This window comes from Physella acuta, unplaced genomic scaffold (genome assembly GCF_028476545.2).
Source record: "Physella acuta isolate Inbredline_101_S28 unplaced genomic scaffold, ASM2847654v3 ptg001497l, whole genome shotgun sequence".
NCBI lineage: Eukaryota > Metazoa > Mollusca > Gastropoda > Physidae > Physella > Physella acuta.
Window position 1 is genome coordinate 105001 of NW_026733012.1, and position 24852 is coordinate 129852.

The window sequence follows — 24852 nt, forward strand, 5'->3', positions numbered from 1 at the left end:
GGTCGATGGGTGGGTGAGTTGATGGAGGGGTGAGTGAGTGGTTGAATGGATAAGTGGATAGATGGTTGGGTGGATTTATGGATGATAGGTTGACTGGGCGGCTGGATGGGTTGATGGATGGATGTGGCGATGGGTAAGTGGATATTTGGATGAATGGATATATGGACGGACGGAAGGGCGGGTGGATGGGCAGATGATGGACGGATGGACCGACGCATGACAGACGGGTTGGTGGATTTATGGATAAGTAGCAGGTTTCCTTTCTCCCCTCTCCCCGAACCCCTTAGACTCACACCCGTGTACGGAATGAGAACTACTGGAAGCTCCCGCCCATGATGCGCATGCACGCCATCGACAAGTCGGACACACACGATCTGGCTCCCAAGTGGACACAAAAGGGTTACAATAAGAGCCAACGTCCCTCTCAAGAGCCTAAAGACAAATGAACAACCCCCCCCCCCCCCGAAGAGACTAAAGAAAAATGACCACATTCCTTCCAAGAGCCTAAAGAAAAATGACCACATTCCTCTCAAGAGCCTAAAGAAAAATGACCACATTCCTCTTAAGAGCCTAAAGAAAAATGACCACATTCCTCTCAAGAGCCTAAAGAAAAATGACCACATTCCTCGCCGAGCCTAAACAAAAATTACCACAGGCTAGGTGGCCATATGTTATGTAGCCATATGCTAGATGGCCATAGTTTGTGTGGCCATAATGTTATGCCAAAGTCTAGGTGGCCATATATTATGTGACCATGTATTTTCCCGTTGGTTTTTAACATTTCTAGTTTGTATTAGTGTTTCTTTACACATGTAAGTCCCATGCCTTGTTACCATTTTGGTCATTGTATTATGTGTTGTATTTTTATTGAAAAATTTATTAAGACAATTTTTGTTTGTAATCAATTTAGTAACAATTTTAATGAGTATATTTAAACATTAGATGCATTTAAAATGTTTTATTCAGTTAATTGGAAAATATAATTATAAAATTAGTTGTCGTGTATGTCTTTTGCTGAAAATATAAGTATAAAAATGTTAATTGTTAGATTTAAAATTATATTTTATATGTCAATGAATCGTAAAGCTTAATGGGTTTTATTCGGGGTTTTTTAATTGTGGATCTTTGTAATTGTAAAGATATTTAATTTGTTGATTTTAAGATGTAGAAACTATTGTTAGGTTATTTTTTTAAAAGTAAATTGTTACTATGGCTAGTTCTTGTGCCAACTATATTTTTTAAATACTGTTTTGTTTGTAATTACTCGTTGATACTGTTTGTTGGTTTCGTTTTGAAAAATAAAGATTTGAAAAATGAACATAAATACATTTGGTTATGGTTGTTTATACTTATGTTCGAACGGTACATACAGTGAGCGATACTTTATGTTCGAAGTGTGAATACAGTGATACTTTTTTGTACGAACTGTGAATAAAATGAGCGATACTTTATGTTCGAAGTGTGAATACAGTGTCAGATATCTTTTGTTCGACCTTTGAATAATTTGACAGATACTATTTGTACGAACTGTGAACAGAGTTTCTTCCAGGCATCTCTTCGAAGGACACAGCCCCCCCCCCCGAAGAAAGTCTACCGCCCCCCGAACGAAATTTATAACGTCCCGTCCCCGTCCCCCCGAAAATTTCAAGTGCTCCTCTCCCCCCTCCCCCGGAGAAAAAAGTCTGGAAGAAATATTGACTGTGAAATCAGTGATATCTTTTTGTACGAACATTGAAGAATATGATAGATACTCATTGTACGAACTGGTAAAAGGTGGAAAAATATGACGAAAAACGATTTTAAAACAATTCAATTTTAATTAAACTCTCCAATTAAAACAGATTTAATTGACATTTACATAATCTTTATGGCACTTGAGCATACGTAGGAAACAGTTTACAAATGAGCTTAAGTTAAGCATTTTTGTTCATACAAAAATATGTATTATATGCTTTATGGAAAAAAAAGTTTCAAGCAAATACCATAAACACGTCATATAATTTCAGTTTGACTAAAATGTAATTCCTATACACTAGTAACATTGTTATGAAGCGAACATACAAAATAAAGACACATTTATCTTAAGTCTACGATACAAAGGACAAGCAGTTGTACTTAAGAATATTGGGGGTGGGCGATCGACCCCCGACCTCATGAGAAAAAGAAATCAACTTACATTACCTAAAAATCACAGGGTGAAAATACATCGCATGTTATTAAAAATGTCATGAAATAAAACATATTTGAAATGCAGTTGAAAAACATTCGGCATGAAATAGAAAAAACCAATGTAAATGTAAAAAAAAGAAACATTTTAAATATAATAGGAAAAACAAATTGGACATGTTATTTAGAAATACATTTGACATGTAAAAGTAATACATTCGACATGTAAAGGTAATACATTTGGCATGCAATTGAAAAAAAAAACCATAAGCATGTAATGGAAAAATACATAAGAATGTAATGGAGAATGTATGAATTAAAAAAAATACATATCTATGCCGGATGTGAATGCCATGTGAATGTCCTTATATATTACATTTATTTTATATATATAGATAAATCATATACATTAAATGTATTTATACCTTAAAAATAGTTAGGTTTAAATCAACATTTGTAAGTTAAAGAGATAGATACGATTAATTTTTGACAATTTGAATTATAAAAATGCTTACACAGTTTGCTCTTAAGTTTACATTATACCTACATGTATATTAATTTTTTTACAAAATAGTCACTGAATAATATACAGGGTATAGATACAGGCGTATCCTAGAAAAGAAAGGTGAATGAAGGAATGTCCTAAGAAAGGTAGAACGTAGCTTGTTGTGATGTGTTAAGCTACGTGATTGTATGATTGTGAAGCCAGGAGGTAGCGTATGCTTGTGTGAATGATTGTGTGATTGTGCGGCTAGGTAGTAGCGTATGATTGTGTGAATGATTGTATTATTGTGCCATGTAAAGCTAGGAGGTAGTTTATGCTTGTGTGAATGATTGTATGACTGTGCTGTATGCAGCTTGGTGAAAGAGTATGATTGTGTGAATGATTGTGTGATTTTATGATTGTGCAGCTAGGTAGTAGCGTATGATTGTGTGAATGATTGTATTATTGTGCCATGTAAAGCTAGGTGGTAGCTTGTGTGAATGATTGTATGACTGTGCTGTATGCAGCTTGGCGGAAGAGTATGATTGTGTGAATGATTGTGTGATTGTATGATTGTGCAGCTAGGTAGTAGCGTAGCCTCCATCCTTGTTTGAGCGGTGTTGCCGCAACCGGAATAGCATCAGCCCTCGGCTGTAGAACTGTAAAGTGAAAAACATCGAAAGGTCAAAGTTCTTACCTTGGATAGGTCAAAGGTCTTATCATAAACTAAAACACTCATGTTATTACTGGATCTTATGCAAATATTCATTCTCTCACACAATATATATATATATATATATATATATATATATATATATATATATATATATATATATATATATATATACGTGTATAAATAAATAAATATATATATTTATGTGCATGTATATATATATATATATATATATATATATATATATATATATATATATATATATATATATATATATATATATATATTAAAACCTTTTTGCAAACAGTTTAAAAAAGTGGAGTAAGAACAGTCTGGCTCTAGGGAAGCGATATAATATATATATATATATATATATATATATATATATATATATATATATATATATATATATATATATATATATATATATATATATATATATATATATATATATATATATATATATATATATATATATATATATATATATATATATATATATATATATATATATATATATATATATATATATATATAGTTTTCCTACCTCTTTTTTATCTTTTGCCGTCCTGTGCCCACCTTTCGACACTGAAAAAGACAAAGATGACAGCATTACAGTAATTAGACATGACGTTTTCCTAGATTGGGCCGTTAAAGTCACGTGTCAACGCACGTAATATCTAATTTTAGCACCACTCGACCAAACTAATTTTTTTTTAAAACTTACTCGAGACAGAAAACAACTTTTTAGCGCAATTTCCATACTAGACAATTGCGATTATTAACTCGTCATTTCTGGTGATGGATGTGTGTCCGCAGCTTTAAGTCGTATCTCCTCCTCAACGAAGCAATATCGAGGACTAGTTTCAAAGCAAATATGTTAAGCAAGTTCCGAGGATGATTGTGGGCCAAAAAAATTCCGAAATTCCTTCCTGGATTTCCCGGAAAAGCCAAAACACCTCGAAAAAAATGCAGTTTTTGGCCCATATCTCGGCAACCAGACCACTTAGCGACTTGAAACATTTACCAATCGATTTCTGCTATAATTTAGAACAATATTGCCGAAGAAAGTTTTCAAAAATATCCTTTCGTTCGGTCACACATTTTTTTTTAAAGTTACATTATACATAATACACTACAGTACAATATAGCAATATATAGATATAGACCTATGGGGAAATTGCGCTTAAATTGTCACTAGAATTTTTATCAACTTTTTTTTTAGCAGACCGGTAAACTATTTTTACCATACATTGACCGGAAAACAATCTTATTTTCAGCAGACCGGTAAACTATTTTTAGCATACATTGACCGGAAAGCAATCTATTTTTAGCATCACCGGAACCGTGTGCTCTCACCTGCGTGGAAGCCGTACTCCGAGTCGATGGATTTCAAGTCCACTGTTCCCTTGCGCCGTGCCTGTGTCTCGATCTCGCATGTTTCCGCCATCGAATCGCGATACTGATCCTGCGGGATTTTCAACCTCGCTTCCCTGTGATGGATTTTAAATTTTTTCAATCGGATTGATGGGGGGGGGGGGGGGGGGGGAAGGGTCATCCATAAATGACGTCACAGTTTTTTCGGACGAATTTTACCTCTTACCTTCTCCGTCACACATCGTCACAAAAAGCCAGACCCCCCCCTTCACCCTAAAATGACGTCATACCGCAGCCTACAACCCACCCCCCCCCCCCTCAAAATTGCAGGTGAATTTGTGCTTAAAACATCCATATATTTTTTTTTTAATTCTTGTCTAAACTCTGTCAACATAAAGTATTTTGATCAATTCCTACTACAATTTATCAAAACAGTTTTCTAAAACGCGAAATGACGAATAAAACTCGTTTTCTATCATTGCTTTTTTTTATAATGCAAAAGTGTGACGTCACACCATCTGAACCCCCTCCCCCCTATGAGTGTGACGTTATTTATGGACGAACGCATTAGACATGGGTTCAAACTTCCCTTTCAGAGAAAAAAAGCTAATGAGCAGTATGTATCTTGTGTGCGTAGGGGAACAGGGCATTACCCCCCCCCACCGTCAATTACCCCTTCCCGGACCCCCCCCCCGACATTACCCCTAAGTAATTACCCCCCCCTGTGAATTACCCCCCCCCCCCCGCCCAGTAGGACATTATCCTCCCCCCCCCCCCCCCCAGGACAGGGTTAGGGTTAGGGCTAGGGTTAGGGCTATAGCTATGGATAGGGCTGTGTCTAGCGTTGGTTTTGGTTTTGTGTTAAGTTTTAGGCTGAGGTGGATGCTTAGGTTGTGGTCTTTTTTTTTTAGGTTAGGATTAAGGTAATAAACAGGTATAGAATTCTAGTTAGAATTATTATTCTAACTTGAGGGGGGGGGGGGTAAATGACAGGGGGAGGGGTATTTTCTCCAGGGGATAAATACGTGGGGAAATATCCGGAGGGGGGGGGGGTAATTTCCGGGGGGGGGGGGGGTAATGTCCTGTTGCCGTGCGCGGTGTTCTAAAAGTCATATAGAAGGATGTTTGGATTTTACGAAATTACTGCGCGGCTGATTTGAAACTGCTGTGCATGGGTAGTTAAAGATGTAATATAAATGGTTTCTGATTGTTAAATTGTTCGTGTTTTATGTGTTTTTATTTGAATTGTATGTTGAAAAGAAGTAGGCCTTTTTCCTAATTATTAAAAATAAAAATACCTTAATGATTACATGAGCTTTAATAGTTAGTGAACGAAGTTACTATTTCAGTTTTTGGCGATCAGTTGTGCTGATGATGTAGAATTAGTTTCTGTAACCTTAGCATGTACAAGGATAGTGTGGTCAACACTATGCCCAGACGCTGTCAGTATCCCTACTCTAATCTCAATCAGGTACCCATCCGAGTTCGATAGACTTGTGTCTTAGCAGTTATTCGCTGAATCGTCCGACCAAACCATGTCGTGTTAAGGAAACGGTTCCCGGAAAAAATGCGCAATCGGAAAACTGCGCAACGAAAAAATGCGCAAACATAAACCAGTTATACTAATACACTTTGATTTTATTATATCTCGTGGAAATACGTTTTATTATGATACAGTGTACTTGTATTCACTCATTGCTAATGTTTAATTATTATTATTATTTTAAAAAAAAATACTCGATTTAAGAAAACATTAACAATGCCCTTGCGCACTTTTTTGTGCGCTGTTTTCTGTTGCGCATCTATCCAGTCACCTATGTAAGCTAAAGCCATGCTATATATACGTACACACCAGTCTTGAAAAGAGCTCTTAATATGGAGAAGCGGCATTATGTTTGGCTACTCTTCTTTCTGATGTTAATAAGTTAAAGTCGCCAAAAGAATTGACTAAATTAACAAGAGTTAACATCGCAAAAATGTGGCCTAAATTAACAGACTTTAACATCACCAAACAAATTGCTCATAGGGATACAAAGTGACATCAGAAATCAAATTGACCATAGTAAAACAAGCCAACATCACCAAACACGACATCACCAAACAATACAACATCACCAAACGCACTGACGAAACAAGACAACATCACCAAACGCATTGACGAAACAAGACAACATCACCAAACGCATTGACGAAACAAGACAACATCACCAAACAAGACAACATCACCAAACAAGACAACATCACCAAACAAGTCAACATCACCAAACACGACAACATCACCAAACAAGACAACATCACCAAACGCATTGACGAAACAAGACAACATCACCAAACAAGACAACATCACCAAACAAGACAACATCACCAAACAAGACAACATCACCAAACAAGACAACATCACCAAACAAGACAACATCACCAAACAAGACAACATCACCAAACGCATTGACGAAACAAGACAACATCACCAAACAAGACAACATCACCAAACAAGACAACATCACCAAACACGACAACATCACCAAACAAGACAACATCACCAAACGCATTGACGAAACAAGACAACATCACCAAACAAGACAACATCACCAAACAAGACAACATCACCAAACAAGACAACATCACCAAACAAGACAACATCACCAAACAAGACAACATCACCAAACAAGACAACATCACCAAACAAGACAACATCACCAAACGCATTGACGAAACAAGACAACATCACCAAAAAAGACAACATCACCAAACAAGTCAACATCACCAAACACGACAACATCACCAAACAAGACAACATCACCAAACGCATTGACGAAACAAGACAACATCACCAAACAAGACAACATCGCCAAACGCATTGACGAAACAAGACAACATCACCAAACAAGACAACATCACCAAACAAGACAACATCACCAAACACGACAACATCACCAAACAAGACAACATCACCAAACGCATTGACGAAACAAGACAACATCACCAAACAAGACAACATCACCAAACAAGACAACATCACCAAACAAGACAACATCACCAAACAAGACAACACCACCAAACAAGACAACATCACCAAACGCATTGACGAAATAAGATAACATCACCAAACACATTTACCAAACAAGACAACATTACCAAACAAGACAACATCACCAAACAAGACAACATCACCAAACGCATTGACGAAATAAGACAACATCACCAAACACATTTACCAAACAAGACAACATTACCAAACAAGACAACATCACCAAAACCTATTGACCAAACAAGTCAACATCTACTCACAGTATATTGCCGTACTGCTTCTCACGGAGGCGCGTGCTCTGACGTATATCAACGAACTGACCAATCTCAGGCAGGTACAGCACCAGGTCTGAGAGACCGTAGATCGGATACGCCAGACACCTGTAGAGAGTAGAGACCAGCATAGGGCAGGTGAAGTAGAGTTTAGCTGTTTCCAAGACCTCGTTCGAATAGAGCTTTGTCAGTAATATGCCAAAACCAATAGTTTAAATTTTCTAAAGTATGCCAGGTATTCATTAGAGCTGGGTGTACTCTGGGAAGTCAGACTGACTCAACCGGAATCCGAACTTGATACACACTACCACCCTGCCAAGCCGTACCTCGAGCATAATCAGCTATTCCCACTTTGTTCCCACAATCCTTATGGTCAATAGCGCTGACGTATCCTTCTTCTTTGTTGTTCTTAATTCAAGTTTTGGAAGAGATTTTATCCAACACAATTAAGTATTACGTGTCAACTTGGTATTCGCCGTGTAGGCTGTTGACTCAAATTTCAGACTGCTAATCTATTTTATATTTATGTCCATAGCCCTTTGTCCAACCAAGAACAAACTACAAGGCAGCAGATGTTTGATTTTGAAGTTCTCTCTCCAAACGTGAGTGAAGTCTCATCCATACTCTCCCCCCCCCCCCCCCCCATTACGTTGTATGACCACCCCCCCCCCCCGGACACACCTGGTATGATAACCTAACACAAACAAACCTAATATTGTTACCCCCCCCCTTCAAACCTATCTAGTAAGAGCCCCCTCACAGACTAATATAGCATGGTAATCTACCTGAAACCCACCTTGTATGGTGACCACCCCCACTCCCTCAGACCCATTTACGCCAGAGGCGTAGCGAAGGAGGGCAGGGGGGTACATATGTCCCCGGGCTCCGGGGAAAAAGTTCATTTTAGCTGCAGCTTTGCATTATAAATTTTACAATATATAAAGGGGGGGGGGAACTGAAAGTTTGGTTCCGGGGAGAATGGGGAGGGGGGGGGCGCCAAATTGAAAGTTTGTCCCTGGGCGCCGGGAAGGGTCGCTACGCCTCTGATTTACGCACGGAGACCACTCCCTGTTCATTACGAACCTGGTGTGGTACCCCAACTCCATGGTGCGCCGCCTGTTGAAAGACGCGAGCCTCCTCTTTTCAACTTTTAGCTCCAACCTGTCAAGGTCAAGGTAAAAAGGGTCAGAAAGGGAGGATGGGGCAGGGGGAGTGTGGGACGACTGTGGTGTGTGTGTGGGGGGGTGACCTTGCTGTTGATTTAGTATGTGATGACCTTGCTTTTTATAACCTTGCTTTGGTTTTTTTTTATGATTTTGTTATTGGTGACCTTACTATCGATGACCTTGCTGCTGGTGACCTTGCTGCTGATGACCTTGCTGCTGATGACCTTGCTGATGATGACCTTGCTGATGATGACCTTGCTGCTGATGACCTTGCTGCTGATGACCTTGCTGATGATGACCTTGCTGATGATGACCTTGCTGCTGATGACCTTGCAGATGCTGACCTTGCTGATAATGGCCTTGTTTTTTTGATGACCTTATAATTAGTGACCTCGCTGTTGATGACTTTGCTTCTAATGACATTACTATTTGTGGCCGTGCGTCAAATGACCTTGCGTTGAACGACCTTGCTTGCAACGACCTTGATTTTTAGGATGGTGTATCGAAGTACGTTTTCGTAAACTCACTCTCCCACGTGCGGTCGCCTTTTTTCAGGCCTGATGACGCTTAGCCGTCTCAGATGATAGCCGTCATGGATCAGTGACTCCACAGCTGTCTGGCTAGCCGAGGGCGCGCTCGGGGGTCAAGGTCAAGGGCATTGGATGAACAGTTTGGGAGTGTGGTGGACAAGCAGTGGCTCACATGTCTCGCTTGGAGGATTGTGGGAACGCTGGGAGGGTGAGCAGAGAAGAAGAGAGGAAGAGATGTAGAGAGGTAGAGAGGCAGAGGGGCAGAGAGAAAGAGAGGAAGAGAGGAAGAGGGGCAGAGAGAAAGAGAGGAAGAGAGGAAGAGGGGCAGAGAGGTAGAGGGGCAGAGAGGAAGAGGGGCAGAGAGAAAGAGAGGAAGAGAGGCAGAGAGACAGAGAGGAAGAGGGGCAGAGAGGAAGAGAGGCAGAGAGGAAGAGGGGCAGAGAGAAAGAGAGGAAGAGAGGAAGAGGGGCAGAGAGACAGAGAGGAAGAGGGGCAGAGAGGAAGAGGGGCAGAGAGGAAGAGGGGCAGAGAGGAAGAGGGGCAGAGAGGAAGAGGGGCAGAGAGGAAGAGGGGCAGAGAGGAAGAGGGGCAGAGAGGAAGAGGGGCAGAGAGGAAGAGGGGCAGAGAGGAAGAGGGGCAGAGAGGAAGAGAGGAAGAGGGGCAGAGAGGAAGAGGGGCAGAGAGGAAGAGGGGCAGAGAGAAAGAGAGAGAAAGAGAGGAAGAGCGACAGAGAGGAGATAAGTAGGACAGGAGGTTAGTAGGAGGGGAGGGGAGTGGGATAACAGTAAAAAATAAAATGTAAAATTAGCGATAGCCGAAGGTTTTGAAAAAGAAAAAAAACAACAGATAACAAATAACAGATAACAGATAACATGAATGATGAAACAGACGTACTTTTTCTTCATGAAAAAGAAAAAATCCGATCCCAGAAATACGAAGGACGACATCAACGAGAGAAAGACTATAAAGATGCTCAGTCTGTGTCTCTCTCTGGGGAAGATACGAAAAAACAAAACCATCGCTTTAGTGTCATTGATTTGCAGAATTCAAGCTAGTGTTGCAATGTGTATATAATTTTTTTTATAACAAATAGATTCTAATGTAGAAGTAGATCGCGTGGTATACAGATTGTTAGATAGATAATCAAATAGACGTCAGTTGAACGTCCCTGAGTCCACTCAGCTCTGATGGGTACCTATCTCACGTTAGGGAACCAAATGCGGCTGATCACACCTTCAATTCATATGCCGAGGTCTTTGAAGCAGATGAACTCTACTTCAGTTGCCCCATGTGTCTTGGGTACGAACGGGAAAAGCTATACAGATAGATATATGTACATGTGGCAAATTAAGAAATAAACAAATATATTAAGTATAATTAAATATAATAATTAAATAAATGAATATTATGTATATAAATATATAATAAATATTTTATATTTATAGAGAGATAGGGATGGGGATAAGTGTATATATATATATATATATATATATATATATATATATATATATATATATATATATATATATATATATATATTCATTGTTCTTAGCTAGACTAATTGTTATTATAAAACAAAAAGACTTTTGATAAGAAATCGGCAACCAATATTCGCACAAAAGCACTTGAAGTAGTCTACTTCACAGATACACAAAAGCCTACTTGTAATAGTACTTCACAGATACACAAAAGCCTACTTGTAATAGTACTTCACAGATACACAAAAGCCTACTTGAAGTAGTCTACTTCACAGATCATCTCCATGCCGCTCCAAGAGCCGTTTTCCATGCAGCTGGTGAACCGGGAGCCGGTCACGTGGTGGTAGTTTTTGAGGCACCTCATCTCGACCGAAGTCTCGTTGATGACGAGAATCTCGTAGTAGTTTTTCAGGCTGTGGAAATTGTATTTTGTCTCGCTGGTAAGGTGGCTGGCGTGTTGAAATGGAACCAATTCTTACTGACCACATCTAATTAATTACTCTTGATCAATTACCGCCCGTCAATTACCGCCCCCCCCCGGGGAATACACCCCCCCCCCCCACCCAATCAAAGTCTATACCTATATATTACCTTAATTCTAACCTTAAAAAAAGACCAAAACCTAAGCAACCACCTCAGCCTAAAACGTAAAACAAAACCAATGCTAGACATTGTTTGAAGCCTAACCTTAACCCTAGCCCTAACCCTAACTCTAACCCTAACTCTAACCCTAACCCTAACCCTAGCCATAGCCCTAACCCTAACTCTAACTCTAACTCTAACTCTAACTCTAACTCTAACCCTAACCCTAACTCTAACCCTAGCCATAGCCCTAACACTAACTCTAACTCTAACTCTAACCCTAACCCTAACTCTAACCCTAACCCTAACTCTAACTCTAACTCTAACCCTAACCCTAACCCTAACTCTAACCCTAACTCTAACCCTAACCCTAACCCTAGCCATAGCCCTAACCCTAACCCTAACTCTAACTCTAACCCTAACCCTAACCCTAACCCTAACCCTAACCCTAACCCTAACCCTAACTCTAACTCTAACTCTAACCCTAACCCTAACCCTAACTCTAACCCTAACCCTAACCCTAACCCTAACTCTAACCCTAACCCTAACCCTAACCCTAACCCTAACCCTAGCCCTAATCCTAACCTTGTTCGGGGGGTAATGTATTACTGGGCGGGGGGGGGGGGTAATTGACAGGCGGGGTAATTACTCCGGGGGGGGGGGGGAATGTCGGGGAAGAGGGGGTAATGCCCTGTTCCCAAACAAGACTACCGTTCAAAAAGCGAGGACAGAGAAACAAGTAAACTTATAAAACCTTATATTTACATGCATGACTTAATAACTAAGCGAAAAATAACCACGCCTTAATAAACTAATAACGATAAACTTTCCATAGTGAAAATAGTTTCATACAGAAGATAAAATAAATTCCGTTAGATATAGAACAAATAATGAGAATATATTCAGTACGTTAAAAAGCTCACATGCACAAAAATAATAATAAAGTAGAGATTTAGTAAGTACAAAAGCATGGCAAATATATATTCAATTAGGATGAAGTACACGTAGAAAATTTAAAGGGTAAAACTAGAGAAAGTCCGTATCACTGTTTCTTCCAGGCATCTATTCGGGGGTGGGTTGGGGGCGGGGGGGGGGGGGGTGGGGGGGGGGGGCTCTGTAGAAAGTTTACACCCCCCCCCCGAACGAAATGGAAGTAATATAGAAAATATAGACTTTTACCAGTGTCCGCTTCCCGTGAAATTTAGTCGTTCCCCCCCCCCCCCCCCCCCGAAAATATCAAGTGCCCCCCCCCCACCCCCCACGCGGGAGAAAAAAGTCTGAAAGAAACACTGGTCCGTACACAACAAACAATGATAAAGTATTCAGTGCGTGCAAAAACCTCGCTAATGTAACCAGTGGCGTAGGCAAGGGGGAGGGGGTGTGGGTTAGGGGTGGTCATAACCCCCTCGCCATAGACCCCTCGGTATATATATAAAGAATGAGGGGGGGGGGGGTGCAAATCAAAATTTTGAGGGGGGGGGGGGTGCAAATCCGAAAGTTTGAGGGGGTGCAAATAGAAAGTTTGTCCCCGGGTAAAAATTGGACCCCCCCCTTGAGACGATCCTGGCTACGCCACTGAATTTAACTCAGATTAGGATTAAGTACAGGCAGGACAGTAAAAGTTTTTTTTTTACCGTAAGGAGAAGAAGTCCAGTGGGCAGTTGTTGCTGTCCGTCAGTTCGTGACGAGGTGGAGGGACCGCCCTACCTGACTGGCCTTTCCCAGAGATGTGCAGCATGACGGCGCGGTTGCTGGTGGTGGTGTGGTGGTTGTGTGTCGTGGGGTTGGTGGTGGTGTAGTTCGCTGTGTGAGTGGTCCGGCTGGTGTAGTGACCGGTGGTGTTGTGGCTGACGTCGGTCAAGTTGGGGGTCGGGAGGTGAGCAGTGCCGGTGTGGTTGTGTACAGTGGTGGTGTGGTTGTATACAGTGGTGGTGTGGTTGTATACAGTGGTGGTGTTGGCGTTGAGGGCTAGTTCACTGTACATGCTACTCCGTAGCGGCCATTGATCACGTGATGCGTTGCGCTGACTTTATGACTTGCTGACTGAATAGGAAAAGAAAGTTCAACATTTAGGGGGGGGGGGGAGGATGAGGGTTAGTGGGGTGCCTTGTTTTACTAAATCTAATTAAAATTAAAATACTACAGTAATGTTGTACTCTGGTAAGATTTCACATGTTTCATTCCTTAAGCCAACCCCTAACTGTTATGCAAGTGAATAAGTATATAGATATATGAAATGTAGTAGGTAGTTTATCCTTTCCTTAAAGGCCTGCTACTATGTTCACATAAACAAACTAAACACGAGTCTTTCTATAACAATATAGTGAGTAGGGGCCTACTTTATTCCTTACATACAAAAAAGTCAATCTATATCTAATGTTAACTCTACTATCAACTAATATTCGGCGGAAAAAATAATTTTCCCGTTCGTGTCCAACACTGCCCCTTGTATGTCGAGATCATTTAAACAGAGCACTGCCGCACTCTACTTCACCTGCCCCATGTGATTTTGGCAGAGGCGTAGCGACCCTTCCCGGCGCCCGGGGACAAACTTTCAATTTGGCGCCCCACTCGGGAGCAAATTTTCAATTTGCACCCCCCCTCAACTTTTCGATTTGCACCCCCCTCAACTTTTCGATTTGCACACCCCCGCCTCAACTTTTCGATTTGCACACTCCCCCCCGCCTCAACCTTTTCGATTTGCACCCCCCTTCAAACTTTCGATTTGCAACCCCCCCCCCCCCGTCAAACTGCAAAATGCAGCTAAATTGACATTTTAATTTGTTTTTACAACCCATTTTGGCGCCCCATAAGGTCGGCGCCCGGGGACATATGTACCCCCCCCCATCGCTACGCCTCTGGATTTTGAGTCATGATAGAGAAAAGATGCTGATGTTTTCTTGAACCCTAATACTTTTAGGCCTGGCATTTGCAATGTATATGTCACCACCACTACCATAATACCTACCCCAACTTGGGTCTAGGCCGAGTAATAGAACTCTAGACTTACTAATCTGAAAGGTTTGAGTTTGAATCCTTATGACGCCCCCATATGTAATCAGCTGATTAAGATAATAAAAAAAACAGCGTCATAGGGCTGACCCACATATATATTGAATTCCAAAAAAACTGACCAACTCTACTTCATCTATATAGAATTAGTTGGCCTTCTATGTGTTTACTTTACTATAAACCATACCCTTATCGTAAAGCTGACTAGCCTTTGATGTGATACCGTCAAATAAAAAAAAATCGTTATAACGATACTGTATTACCTATCGAACATCTACAATTACAGTAAAACAATCCTTTGTCCTCTACTGCACCTAAACTTAATCCCAGAGGCGTAGCGAGGGGGGGGGGGGGCGGCGGGGGGTGCGGACCGCACCGGGTGACACCATTTAGGGGGGTGACACAAAGGCAAAAAATAGCAAAATATATAGAGAAAAACTTGAGGAGGGGGGTGCAAATTGAAAGTTTGAGGGGGGGGGGGGTGCAAATCGAAAATTTGTCCCCGGGAAGGGTCGCTACGCCTTTGGTGGTGATGACACCATTAAGTGCCGCACCCGGTGACACCCGACCTCGCTACGCCACTGCTTAATCCTAATCCTAAGGCTTTTGATCTAAATAACGTGATATTTAACTTCAAATGTACATATTATCTTTATTAAAATGTGTCATGTTTTATTAAAATTTCGCATTTTTTCTAATGTAAACAAAGGCACCTTCTTTAAAAAATACAGAAAATAAATCTACATAGAAATCAAACAAAATAAGCCTTGTAAGGCTCACATCAATCAATATACAAGTATATTTAATTATTCTTTAATTAGCGTCATAAACTCACATTAATTTTTTTTTAAAATACTAATGAGATAAATAGCAACAAACCTTAAAAACTTGCTTGAACAAAACATAAACAAATGGTTGGCGCCTAAAGCTAAGCTACGTCACTCAGAAACAATAGCCGTATCCTAGCAACGCTTGGTTCAATAGAAACCTTCGTAGCATCTTCATTCGCATCTTGTGTTTCTCGAAATGGGAATTATTTTTCGCAGACTAAATATAGTTTTAAAATACATTTGTTTATTTTAGTATAAATAAATAATAACGAAACAATTTATTAGGCTGTAATTTTTTAATTAAACTGCTAGACTAGAATGGTTGATTTCTTAATCAACAGAATCAAATATGATATTAGAAACACTTTAAGGGCGTTCATAATGTAATTGTAATTGTTATGCAAAATAAGGAAACTATTTTATACATTAGGAGATTTAATATTATTATTAATTATGATCATGCCCAGTGGCGTAGGCAGGGGGGGGGTAGGGGGGGGTCATAACCCCCTTCCCCCATAGACCCCTCGGTATATATATATATATAAAGTATGAGGGGGGTGCGAATCGAAAGTTTGAGGGGGGGGGGGGTGCAAATCAAAAGTCTGAGGGGGAGGGGTGCAAATCGAAAGTTTGTCCCCAGGTAAAAATTGGACCCCCTCCCTTGAGACGATCCTGGCTACGCCACTGGTTATGCCTTTGACTAAGCTTCACTAGGTCTGGTGTCACCGGTAACTGAAGATGTTGTGTATTTTTGGTTAAGTGTCACCCCTCTCCCTCTATTTTTGTAATGAATAACACATTGTTTTTTCTGTAACTGATGGCACGGGGTAGAGCGGTAGAGCTCTAGACTGCTAACATAAATGTCTTGAGTTCAAATCCTGGTTCAGGTCGGTAGAACGTCCTTGCGTCCACCCAGCTCTGATGGGTACATGACTCACGTTAGGTAAAGTAAAGGCGGCTGGGCATGGTGCTGACCAGACCACACCATCTCTGCATATGCTGACGTCACAGAAACAGCTAAACTCTACTTCACTTGCCCCTTAATTCGTCAGGTTCGAAAAAAGGGAACTTTACTTACTACTTACTTCACCGTCTAGTATGTAGTTACCTTGTGTATACCGCACCCCCGCCATCCCCGCCACCGCCTAGTGACGCCACTGACTTTTGGCCGCGTTTCCGTGTTTGGTTGAGTTAGGGAGAATGTCGGATTGCAACTGATATATATTTTTACCCATAATCTGCGGCTAATTATATACCAGCGCTCTCCACAAATTAACTGTGAGGTGTTCAAATCTAGCTGGGAAATCCAAAGTAAAAAGTAAAAGTTCCCTTTCGAACCTGAAGTCCCATGGGGCAGGTGAAGTAGAGTTCACCTGTCTCTGTGACAATGAGGTCAGCACTATGTTTGGAAATTAAACCTGACATTAAAAAACTCAAGCAAAGATACTTCCTAAAATGTCGACTAACAGAAAACAATTAATTCTGCCACAAGGATATCAAAAGGATTGTTAATAACTGCTATTTTCTCTGTTAAGTTTAATTAACTGATAACATATTTTAACATCTAGTCATCGGTAAACAACAAAAACAATTTTGTGATCGTTTGAAAAGTAAAACGGGGAAAAAAAATTAAGGGGAGGTATTGAAAGAAAACCGACGTTCTCTCCCCTGAAAATAAACATGCTTGACCTGATGTTAGGGGAGGTAATTCGGTAAAAAGCGATAAATCCTGGCTCGTTTCACTCAGGGGGAACATGTCCAAGCCGGTCCACTGGACCCTGTGACGTCATGCCTTGTTGTGTACGCATTCTTGTTGGATGACAAAAATAAATGGGGGAAAACCGTCATTTTGTTTTATATTTAGGTTCAAGAAAAACTGACTATGAAAAGGAGGGTAACGCCTACACTAGCTCCTTAGTGCTGTAGGATTGTTGTTAGTGTTAGAATTTGGGCAGGGTTGTTGTTTTGTAATGAGGCGGCAGAGAGAGGGGCAGTGTTTCTTCCAGACTTTTTTTCTCCAGGGGGGGGGGCACTGGAAATTTTCGGGGGGGGGGGGGCGGTCAACATTTTTCGGGGGGGGGGGGGGGGCGGACACTAGTAAAAGAGATGCCTGAAAGAAACTCTGGAGAGGGGGTGGAGCCCACTTTTTAACACGAAAATTCTACCGTGTTCCAGTTCACATAATATGCCCTATTGAGACTCAAGTCTAGTCTCATATTATACCTTTGTCCACCCATCTATTTGTCCATCTCGACCTTTGTGTCTACCCATCCCATTGTCCATCCATTTGTCCATCTATCCATTTGTACATACATTCATTTGTCCATCAACCCTGCCTCCATCCATCCATAAGTCCATCTCTATCTTTGTTTAAATCCATCCCATTTGTCGATCCATCAATTTGTCCATTCATCCATTTGTCCATTCATTCATTTGTCGATTCATCCATTTGTCCATCCATCCATTTGTCCGTCCATCCATTTGTCCATCCATCCATTTGCCCATCCATCCATTTGCCTATCCATCCATTTGTCCATCCATCCATTTGTCCGTCCATCCATTTGTCCATCCATCCATTTGCCCATCCATCCATTTGCCTATCCATCCATTTGTCCATCCATCCATTTGTCCATCCATTCATTTGTCCATCCATCCATTTATCCATCCATCCAATTGCCCATTCATCCATTTGTCCATCGATCCATTTGTCCATCCACCCATTTTGTCCATCCATTCATTTGTCCATCCATCCATTTATCCATCCATCCAATTGCCCATTCATCCATTTGTCCATCGATCCATTTGTCCATCCACCCATTTTGTCCATCCATTAATTTGTCCATCCATCCATTTGTCAATTCACCCATTTTGTCCATCCATTCATTTGTCCATCCATCCATTTGTCAATTCACCCATTTTGTCCATCCATCCATTTGCCCATTCATTCATTTGTCCATCCACCCATTTCTCCATCCATCCATTATTCAATTCACCCATGTGTCCATCCACCTGTCCCCATAAATCACTGGGGGGGGGGGGGGGTGTGCTGGGGTATCCTACATTACATACACGATTTAAGGTTAGATCCAGCTATTGATTTTGTAGCTTCGATAAACATAATTTTATGTCATAGATGCATGTCTCGATCCAGAGTTGTGTTTACAAAGCTCTTTAACTACAACACAATACACTGTCTTTCAGTTTAGACGTATTCAAACAGACATACTACAGATACATGCACTATATATATATATATATATATATATATATATATATATATATATATATATATATATATATATATATACATATACACATATATATATATATATATATGAATGTATGTATGTATGTATGCAGGTAAACAAGTATTAGTTGTAAAAGATTACCATGAAGAGAGCAGGACACACCTGGTGTATGTGACGTCATACAGGTACATTCGTCTGTGTCACGCGCTGGTCATCCTAGGCTACAGGTGTCTCAGCGACTCATGGACATGGGATTGTTGTGGGTCGGGTTAATTAATGCCCAGGTCACAGGAAGGTAGGCGGTGTGGGGGGGGGGGGGGGTCGTCAGAAGATTAATTGGTTACCTTTTGTTTGGAGGTGCAGGTATTCACTAGATGTACACGTGGGCTGGGGATTTGATGGGTGTGTGGGGGTCGGTTTGCAGAGGAAGGGTACAGCTTTTAGAGGGATGGGGTGTCAGATTATAGAGGGAGGGGGTCAGCTTGTAGAGAGAAGGGGGGGGGGGGGGCAGTTTGTAGATGGAGGGGGGGTGGGGGGCAGTTTGTAGATGGAGGAGGGGGTCAGTTGTAGAGGGAGGGATTCAGTTTGTAGATGGAGGAGAGGGGTCAGTTTGTACTGAGGAGGGGGGTCAGTTTGTAGATGGAGGAGAGGGATTCAGTTTGTAGATGGAGGAGAGGGGTCAGTTTGTACTGAGGAGGGGGGTCAGTTTGTAGATGGAGAGGGGTTGTAGATGAAAGGTGTGGGGGGCAGTTTGTAGATGAAAGGGGGGGGGCAGCTTAAGATGAAGGGTTGAAGTTTGTAGAGGGGGGTGGGGGCAGTTTGTAGATGAAGGGGGTCAGTTTGTAGAGAGAGGGGTAGCTGGAAATTGTAATTGGTGGATCCATCATTGTTACGTTCGGGTTGGTTTCAAAACAAGAGACGATTCGTGTTTACTTCAATACTTTTATTCGGTCTCAATTCTTTACACATAACAGAACAGCCCTCGTCCTAACAGCTACCAACTAACCGCGCTGACCCCCTACAATCGTTCACTCGCCCTTTTATAACCGCATTCGACCTTGGGATTACAATACATAAACACACCGAGGTTAACTACACAGTAGGGTGAACTCAACTCACACACGCACTCTCTTCTAAGTTCGAGACTATTCTACCCTATTCTGCCCTGACCTCAAATGACCCGTAACAAACATGTTGAGGAAAGAGGTAGCAGAAAAGTTTTCGTGGGTTCAAATTTCTGTGAGGGAGGGAAAAAAAGGGGGGGGGGGGTCTGGCTGAAAGTAATTAGATTGGGGGGGGGGGGGGGGGTGAGCATAGTGACTGGATGGACTGTTTAAATTTGTTGTAGAATAATCGAGTATTTGTAAGAAAAATAAAGTATTTGCTAATTTTTTGGTCAGCTACCTGGAATAATTAAAGTAGTAAAAAGTAATAGGTCTAATACAATAGTTTAGCTCAGGGGCGTAGCGAGGGGGGGGGGGGGGGTGCGGGGGGTGCGGACCGCACCGGGTGACACCATTTAGGGGGGTGACACCAAGGCAAAAAAACTTGAGGGGAGGGTGCAAATCGAAAGTTTGAGGGGGGGGGGGTGCAAATCGAAAACTCGAGGGGGGGTGCAAATCGAAAGTTTGAGGGGGGGGGGGTGCAAATCGAAAACTTGAAAGTTTGTCCCCGGGAAGGGTCGCTACGCCTCTTGGGGGGTGACACCATTAAGTGCCGCACCGGGTGACACCCGACCTCGCTACGCCACTGGTTTAGCTACAAAGGTTATGATAAAAATATTACTGTAGGTGGTTTTTGCCAAAACAAAATTATAAAGGTTTATCCAGATATTACAAACAATAGTTCACTAGATTTGAAACTTGTATGCACATTTAAAATTCTCTGTATAAGAAGATCACGCACTGGATATTTAAATTGCACCCACTGTTTGATATCAGATAAAGGTGATCGATAGCGAATCAATCGAAATCAAGGACATTCGATACTGTTATTAACAGAAGCGTGAGTGCTTGATTGAAAGAGAATTTCATTCGTTTGCACGTCGGGTGTTGCACTGCTCAGCACGTGCTTTCATTAATTACAGTTTTTTAATTGGTGTCATGATTAATTATGTATAGATAACTCTAATGACGAAGGTGGTTGTTGACATCAAGACACGCCTTTTGTGTGTGTGTGTGTGTGTGTGTGTGTGTGTGTGTGTGTGTAGAGGGGTAGGAGAGAGGGAGGGGGAATAGTTTGTTTTACAGGGCTAAGGTCGAGCTCTATTGAATACTGAAAGTAGGGTGTTGTATGTAGAAGTATATCTAGTAATATGGCTGTAATCGTGTTCTTGTCAGTGTGTATGTTTAGAGTCACTCTACTTCACTTGCTGTGGAACGAAATGGTCGGGGGGTAGCGCATTAGACTGCTAACCTTAACATCGAGTTCGGATCTCGGTCCACTTAGATCTAAATATATACTTTTAACAGTGTACGCCCCCCCCCCCCCCGAAGAAAGTCTACCGCCCCCCCCCTCTAAAATTTCAAGTGTCCCCCCCCCCAAAGAAAAAGGTCTGGAAGAAACACTGTATATACTATACTATCGCTTCATAATAATATGCCGAGGTCCGTAAATACATGAACTCGACTTTATCTGCCTAATGAATCGTTAGGTCTCATAGAGGAACAATCTTAACAAACTTTCTTTATTTAGTTAGGGTCTCTGATCCTCAGCTTAAAACATTACGTCAACTCTAACCACACTTTGCCTAAACACTTAAACCCTAATCACGTTACCAATGTTTCTTTCTTTAGGAATGGGCCACACTATCTGAGAGTAAAACTTGGGATAATTCTCTATCCCTACCATTATCCCAGCCCTTGTATCTGTACTCGCTGGCCGTTGCTAAGGCCCTTCATTAACCAGCCAACCTGCCCCCCCCCCCCCGACACCCCCGCCCCTAAAATGTCGACCCCATGCGGCGTCCATCTCATTGTGTGGTCACTGTCGGGTCACGCTGATGACCTCTGGTCACTTCATGTGTTTAACCAACCGTGGCGTGAGCGACACACACATACACACACTATCTTTTACACAAACACACACGCTCTATCATTTACACACACACACACGCTCTATCATTTACACATACACACACGCTCTATCATTTACACACACACACACTATCTTTTACACACACACCCACTATATTTTACACACAAACATACACACACTCTCTATCTTTTACACAGGCACACACACACACAGACACACATACAAAGTTGACTTTTATCTTTTTCAACAACAAACATCTTTTTGTGAAAAGGTTTTGCTTAGATCTCAACATCTGTCAGTTTCTCTCTCACCATCTCATCAATTCTTCTAACTCAACTTTCATGGTTGAGTAAGATCCCGGTTTCACAAATTATGAATTGTTGATAAATAGAAAATAAAACAACTACGTAGCGGGTCAGCTCGTTTAAAATAAATATAATACTAGGCTATAAACCATAATTCTCTATTGTGTAATTGTATTACGGAAAACAACTGTTCTGACTTTTATTGTTTTACTCTCCCTGGCCATTCCGATAGACCTCAAGGAGAGGTTGAGGGTAGTTTTCAAAAATATTTGAATTGATAAAACAATTCTAAACGGCTTTTTAACGGCGTATATTCAATACAAATATATGAAAATGAGTGTAGCCGATGGTTCCAAAACAGCTTCAAGTTTAACTATAATTTTATCTCTTTGCATATTTTAAAAAGTATTTTATTACAAAGACTTTTCAAGACTATTGTTTTTCGTCATGCAACTCTTTTGTATTACAAATTTTAAAGTACTGAAAAAATTCAGCGTAAAATAAATTCATAACATAAAAAATAAAAAATAAAATAAATAAATTTAAATAAAAAGATTTTATTCAATTATACACTAAAATGATTTTCCTTAATTATATAATAATACACTACTATTTAAAGAACTGTAAAGAAAAACATGGGTCTATTCTTAAATTTGAATAACGGTATCCAAAAGATAATATAGTGACCTTCCCTTTTCTTTACAGTTATTTAAACAGTTGTGCATAGATACATATTTAAAGAAAATAATTTATTCTCTCCTTTTTAGTGCATTATTACATAAAAGCTTGCTATTAAAATGTTTATTATGATTATTTTTAGTAGCTAAGATGAGGTGTAATGAGTATGACAAGTCTTTGATTAAGCGATAAATACCTAGTAAATTATGATAGCAGTATTAGCGAAGGGAACGTGGATGTACGGAATTGAGTTTAATCGAGAGGTTAATGTATGTCATATGTAGCGGTGGTGGGTATTAATTGTTACAAGTGGAAAAAAAAACTTAACAGAAACGTTTAGCTGCACGTCCACACACAGTTATCATTAGTTAAATATGTGTTTTAAGTTATCTTTAAACTAAGCAATAAAAAAATTAAAATGTTTCATAAATAAATTACAATTAAATCATAATACTAATTTATGTAGTTTGTAAAAATAAAATACAAAATTCGATAAAAATTATAATAATAAAATTTAAATAATAATAAAATAACCAGTGCCTTTTCTGTGATTTATTTCTAAAGAATTTTTCTGTAATTTAAGACTTTTAGAAACTTTAATAGAGTTCTTGTCCTTAGTAATTTAAATTCATATGATCAAAAAAGCTAATAATAAAACTTTTATACTAAATAAACCGGGAGTGATCTCCCCTAAACTTTCTCGAATATTCTTATATAAAATAACAGGGGATGGAAACTCGGGCTATAGACATGATTTTTAATCCATTTTAAATACTTAAAGTTTTAAAAATAGAATAAAATTTACATTAGTTTTTTGAGAAATCGGAAGTAGCGTAAATTACTACTTCCAGTCAACGGAAATTACTCAAAATTTAACAGAAGGTAGAGAATTAGATCTTTTACTTACATGTGAAATTTCATTTATCTATCTGAAATAGTACTCAAGTTATAGGCTTTTAAAAAATTCAAAGTAGGAAAAGTACCACTTCCGGTTATCGGAAATCGCTCAAAAGTTGATACGGATCTACGATTTTGATAAAATACTTATATATGAAATTTCATCAACCTAGCTGTAACGGTACTCAAGTTATCGTGTTTACACACGGACAGACACACACACACAGACACACACACACACAGACATACGGACAAGATTGCAAAATTATGTTTTTCCGTATCAGTGAGGTGTAAAACGTCGAGATTTGTAAAAATCTCGATTTTTTTTTTGCACGATTACAAGACTTTCTCTATACTTCGTATATACGAGAAAGTAAAAACATTGCCTTTACTGTGATTTATTTCTAAAGAATTTTTCTGTAGTTTAAGACTTTTAGAAACTTTAATAGAGTTCTTGTCCTTAGTAATTTAAATTCATATGATCGAAAAAGCTAGCAATACAACTTTTATACTCAAATTACAAAATAAAAAAACGTTTTCTTTAGATATTGTGGCAAAGATAAATTCTTTAATCGCAAAATATACCGCACAGATGTCTCTAACGACCAATGCGTTTGTGCTTGGACTGTGGAGAGTATGATACGCTACTTTTTTTTTTACAAAAGTAATTTTTGTTGATATATCTGTATACATTAGTAATCCAAATCCAGATCAATCCAAATCTTGAAGCGAGGCCTAAGGGGTCGTCCATAAATAACGTAACACCAGAAATCTTCCAGGCATCTCTTCGGGGGGGGGGGGGGAGTATACCGCCCCCCCCCCGAACAAAATGAAATTTAGAAAATATATACTTTTAACAGTGTCTGCCCGTCCCCCCCCAGAAAATTTCAAGTGCCCCCCCCCTCCCCGGAGATAAAAGTATGGAAGAAACATTGCGACACACTCGTAGGGGGTGGGGGGGGGGGGTCCTTAATTTTGTGACGGTGTGTGATGAGGGGGAGGGGGTGGGTTCAGGTGATGAGACGTCACACTTTTTGCATTATAAAAAAGCACTGTTAGGAAACGAATTTTAGACGTTATTTCGCGTTTT

General features: G+C 40.2%; 2 protein-coding genes and 1 long non-coding RNA gene across 3 annotated transcripts in view; 1 reads left to right on the forward strand and 2 right to left on the reverse strand.

The window, feature by feature from the left end:
- The window catches only part of LOC131928399 (uncharacterized), a 19843-nt gene extending 18763 nt beyond the window's left edge, over positions 1–1080 (forward strand). Inside the window, exon 12 of the mRNA XM_059284423.1 lies at positions 288–1080. Within this exon, the coding sequence (XP_059140406.1) occupies positions 288–446 (159 nt within the window). The 3' untranslated portion in view covers positions 447–1080. The remainder of the gene's footprint in view (positions 1–287) is intronic.
- Positions 1081–2679: 1599 nt separating this feature from the next.
- Positions 2680–8089, reverse strand: LOC131928397 (uncharacterized). Its single transcript, XR_009383772.1, has 4 exons — positions 7989–8089; positions 4683–4816; positions 3871–3911; positions 2680–3309 (listed from the first exon to the last, which is right to left on the reverse strand). It is a non-coding gene; the product is annotated as an uncharacterized LOC131928397 (long non-coding RNA).
- A 252-nt stretch (positions 8090–8341) lies between these two features.
- On the reverse strand, positions 8342–13494 carry LOC131928400 (uncharacterized). The gene is made up of 5 exons (XM_059284424.1): positions 13391–13494; positions 11429–11587; positions 10591–10686; positions 9084–9161; positions 8342–8408 (listed from the first exon to the last, which is right to left on the reverse strand). Exons 1-5 carry the CDS (start codon positions 13492–13494, stop codon positions 8342–8344), a joined length of 504 nt encoding a protein of 167 aa, XP_059140407.1.
- Positions 13495–24852: the final 11358 nt, after the last annotated feature.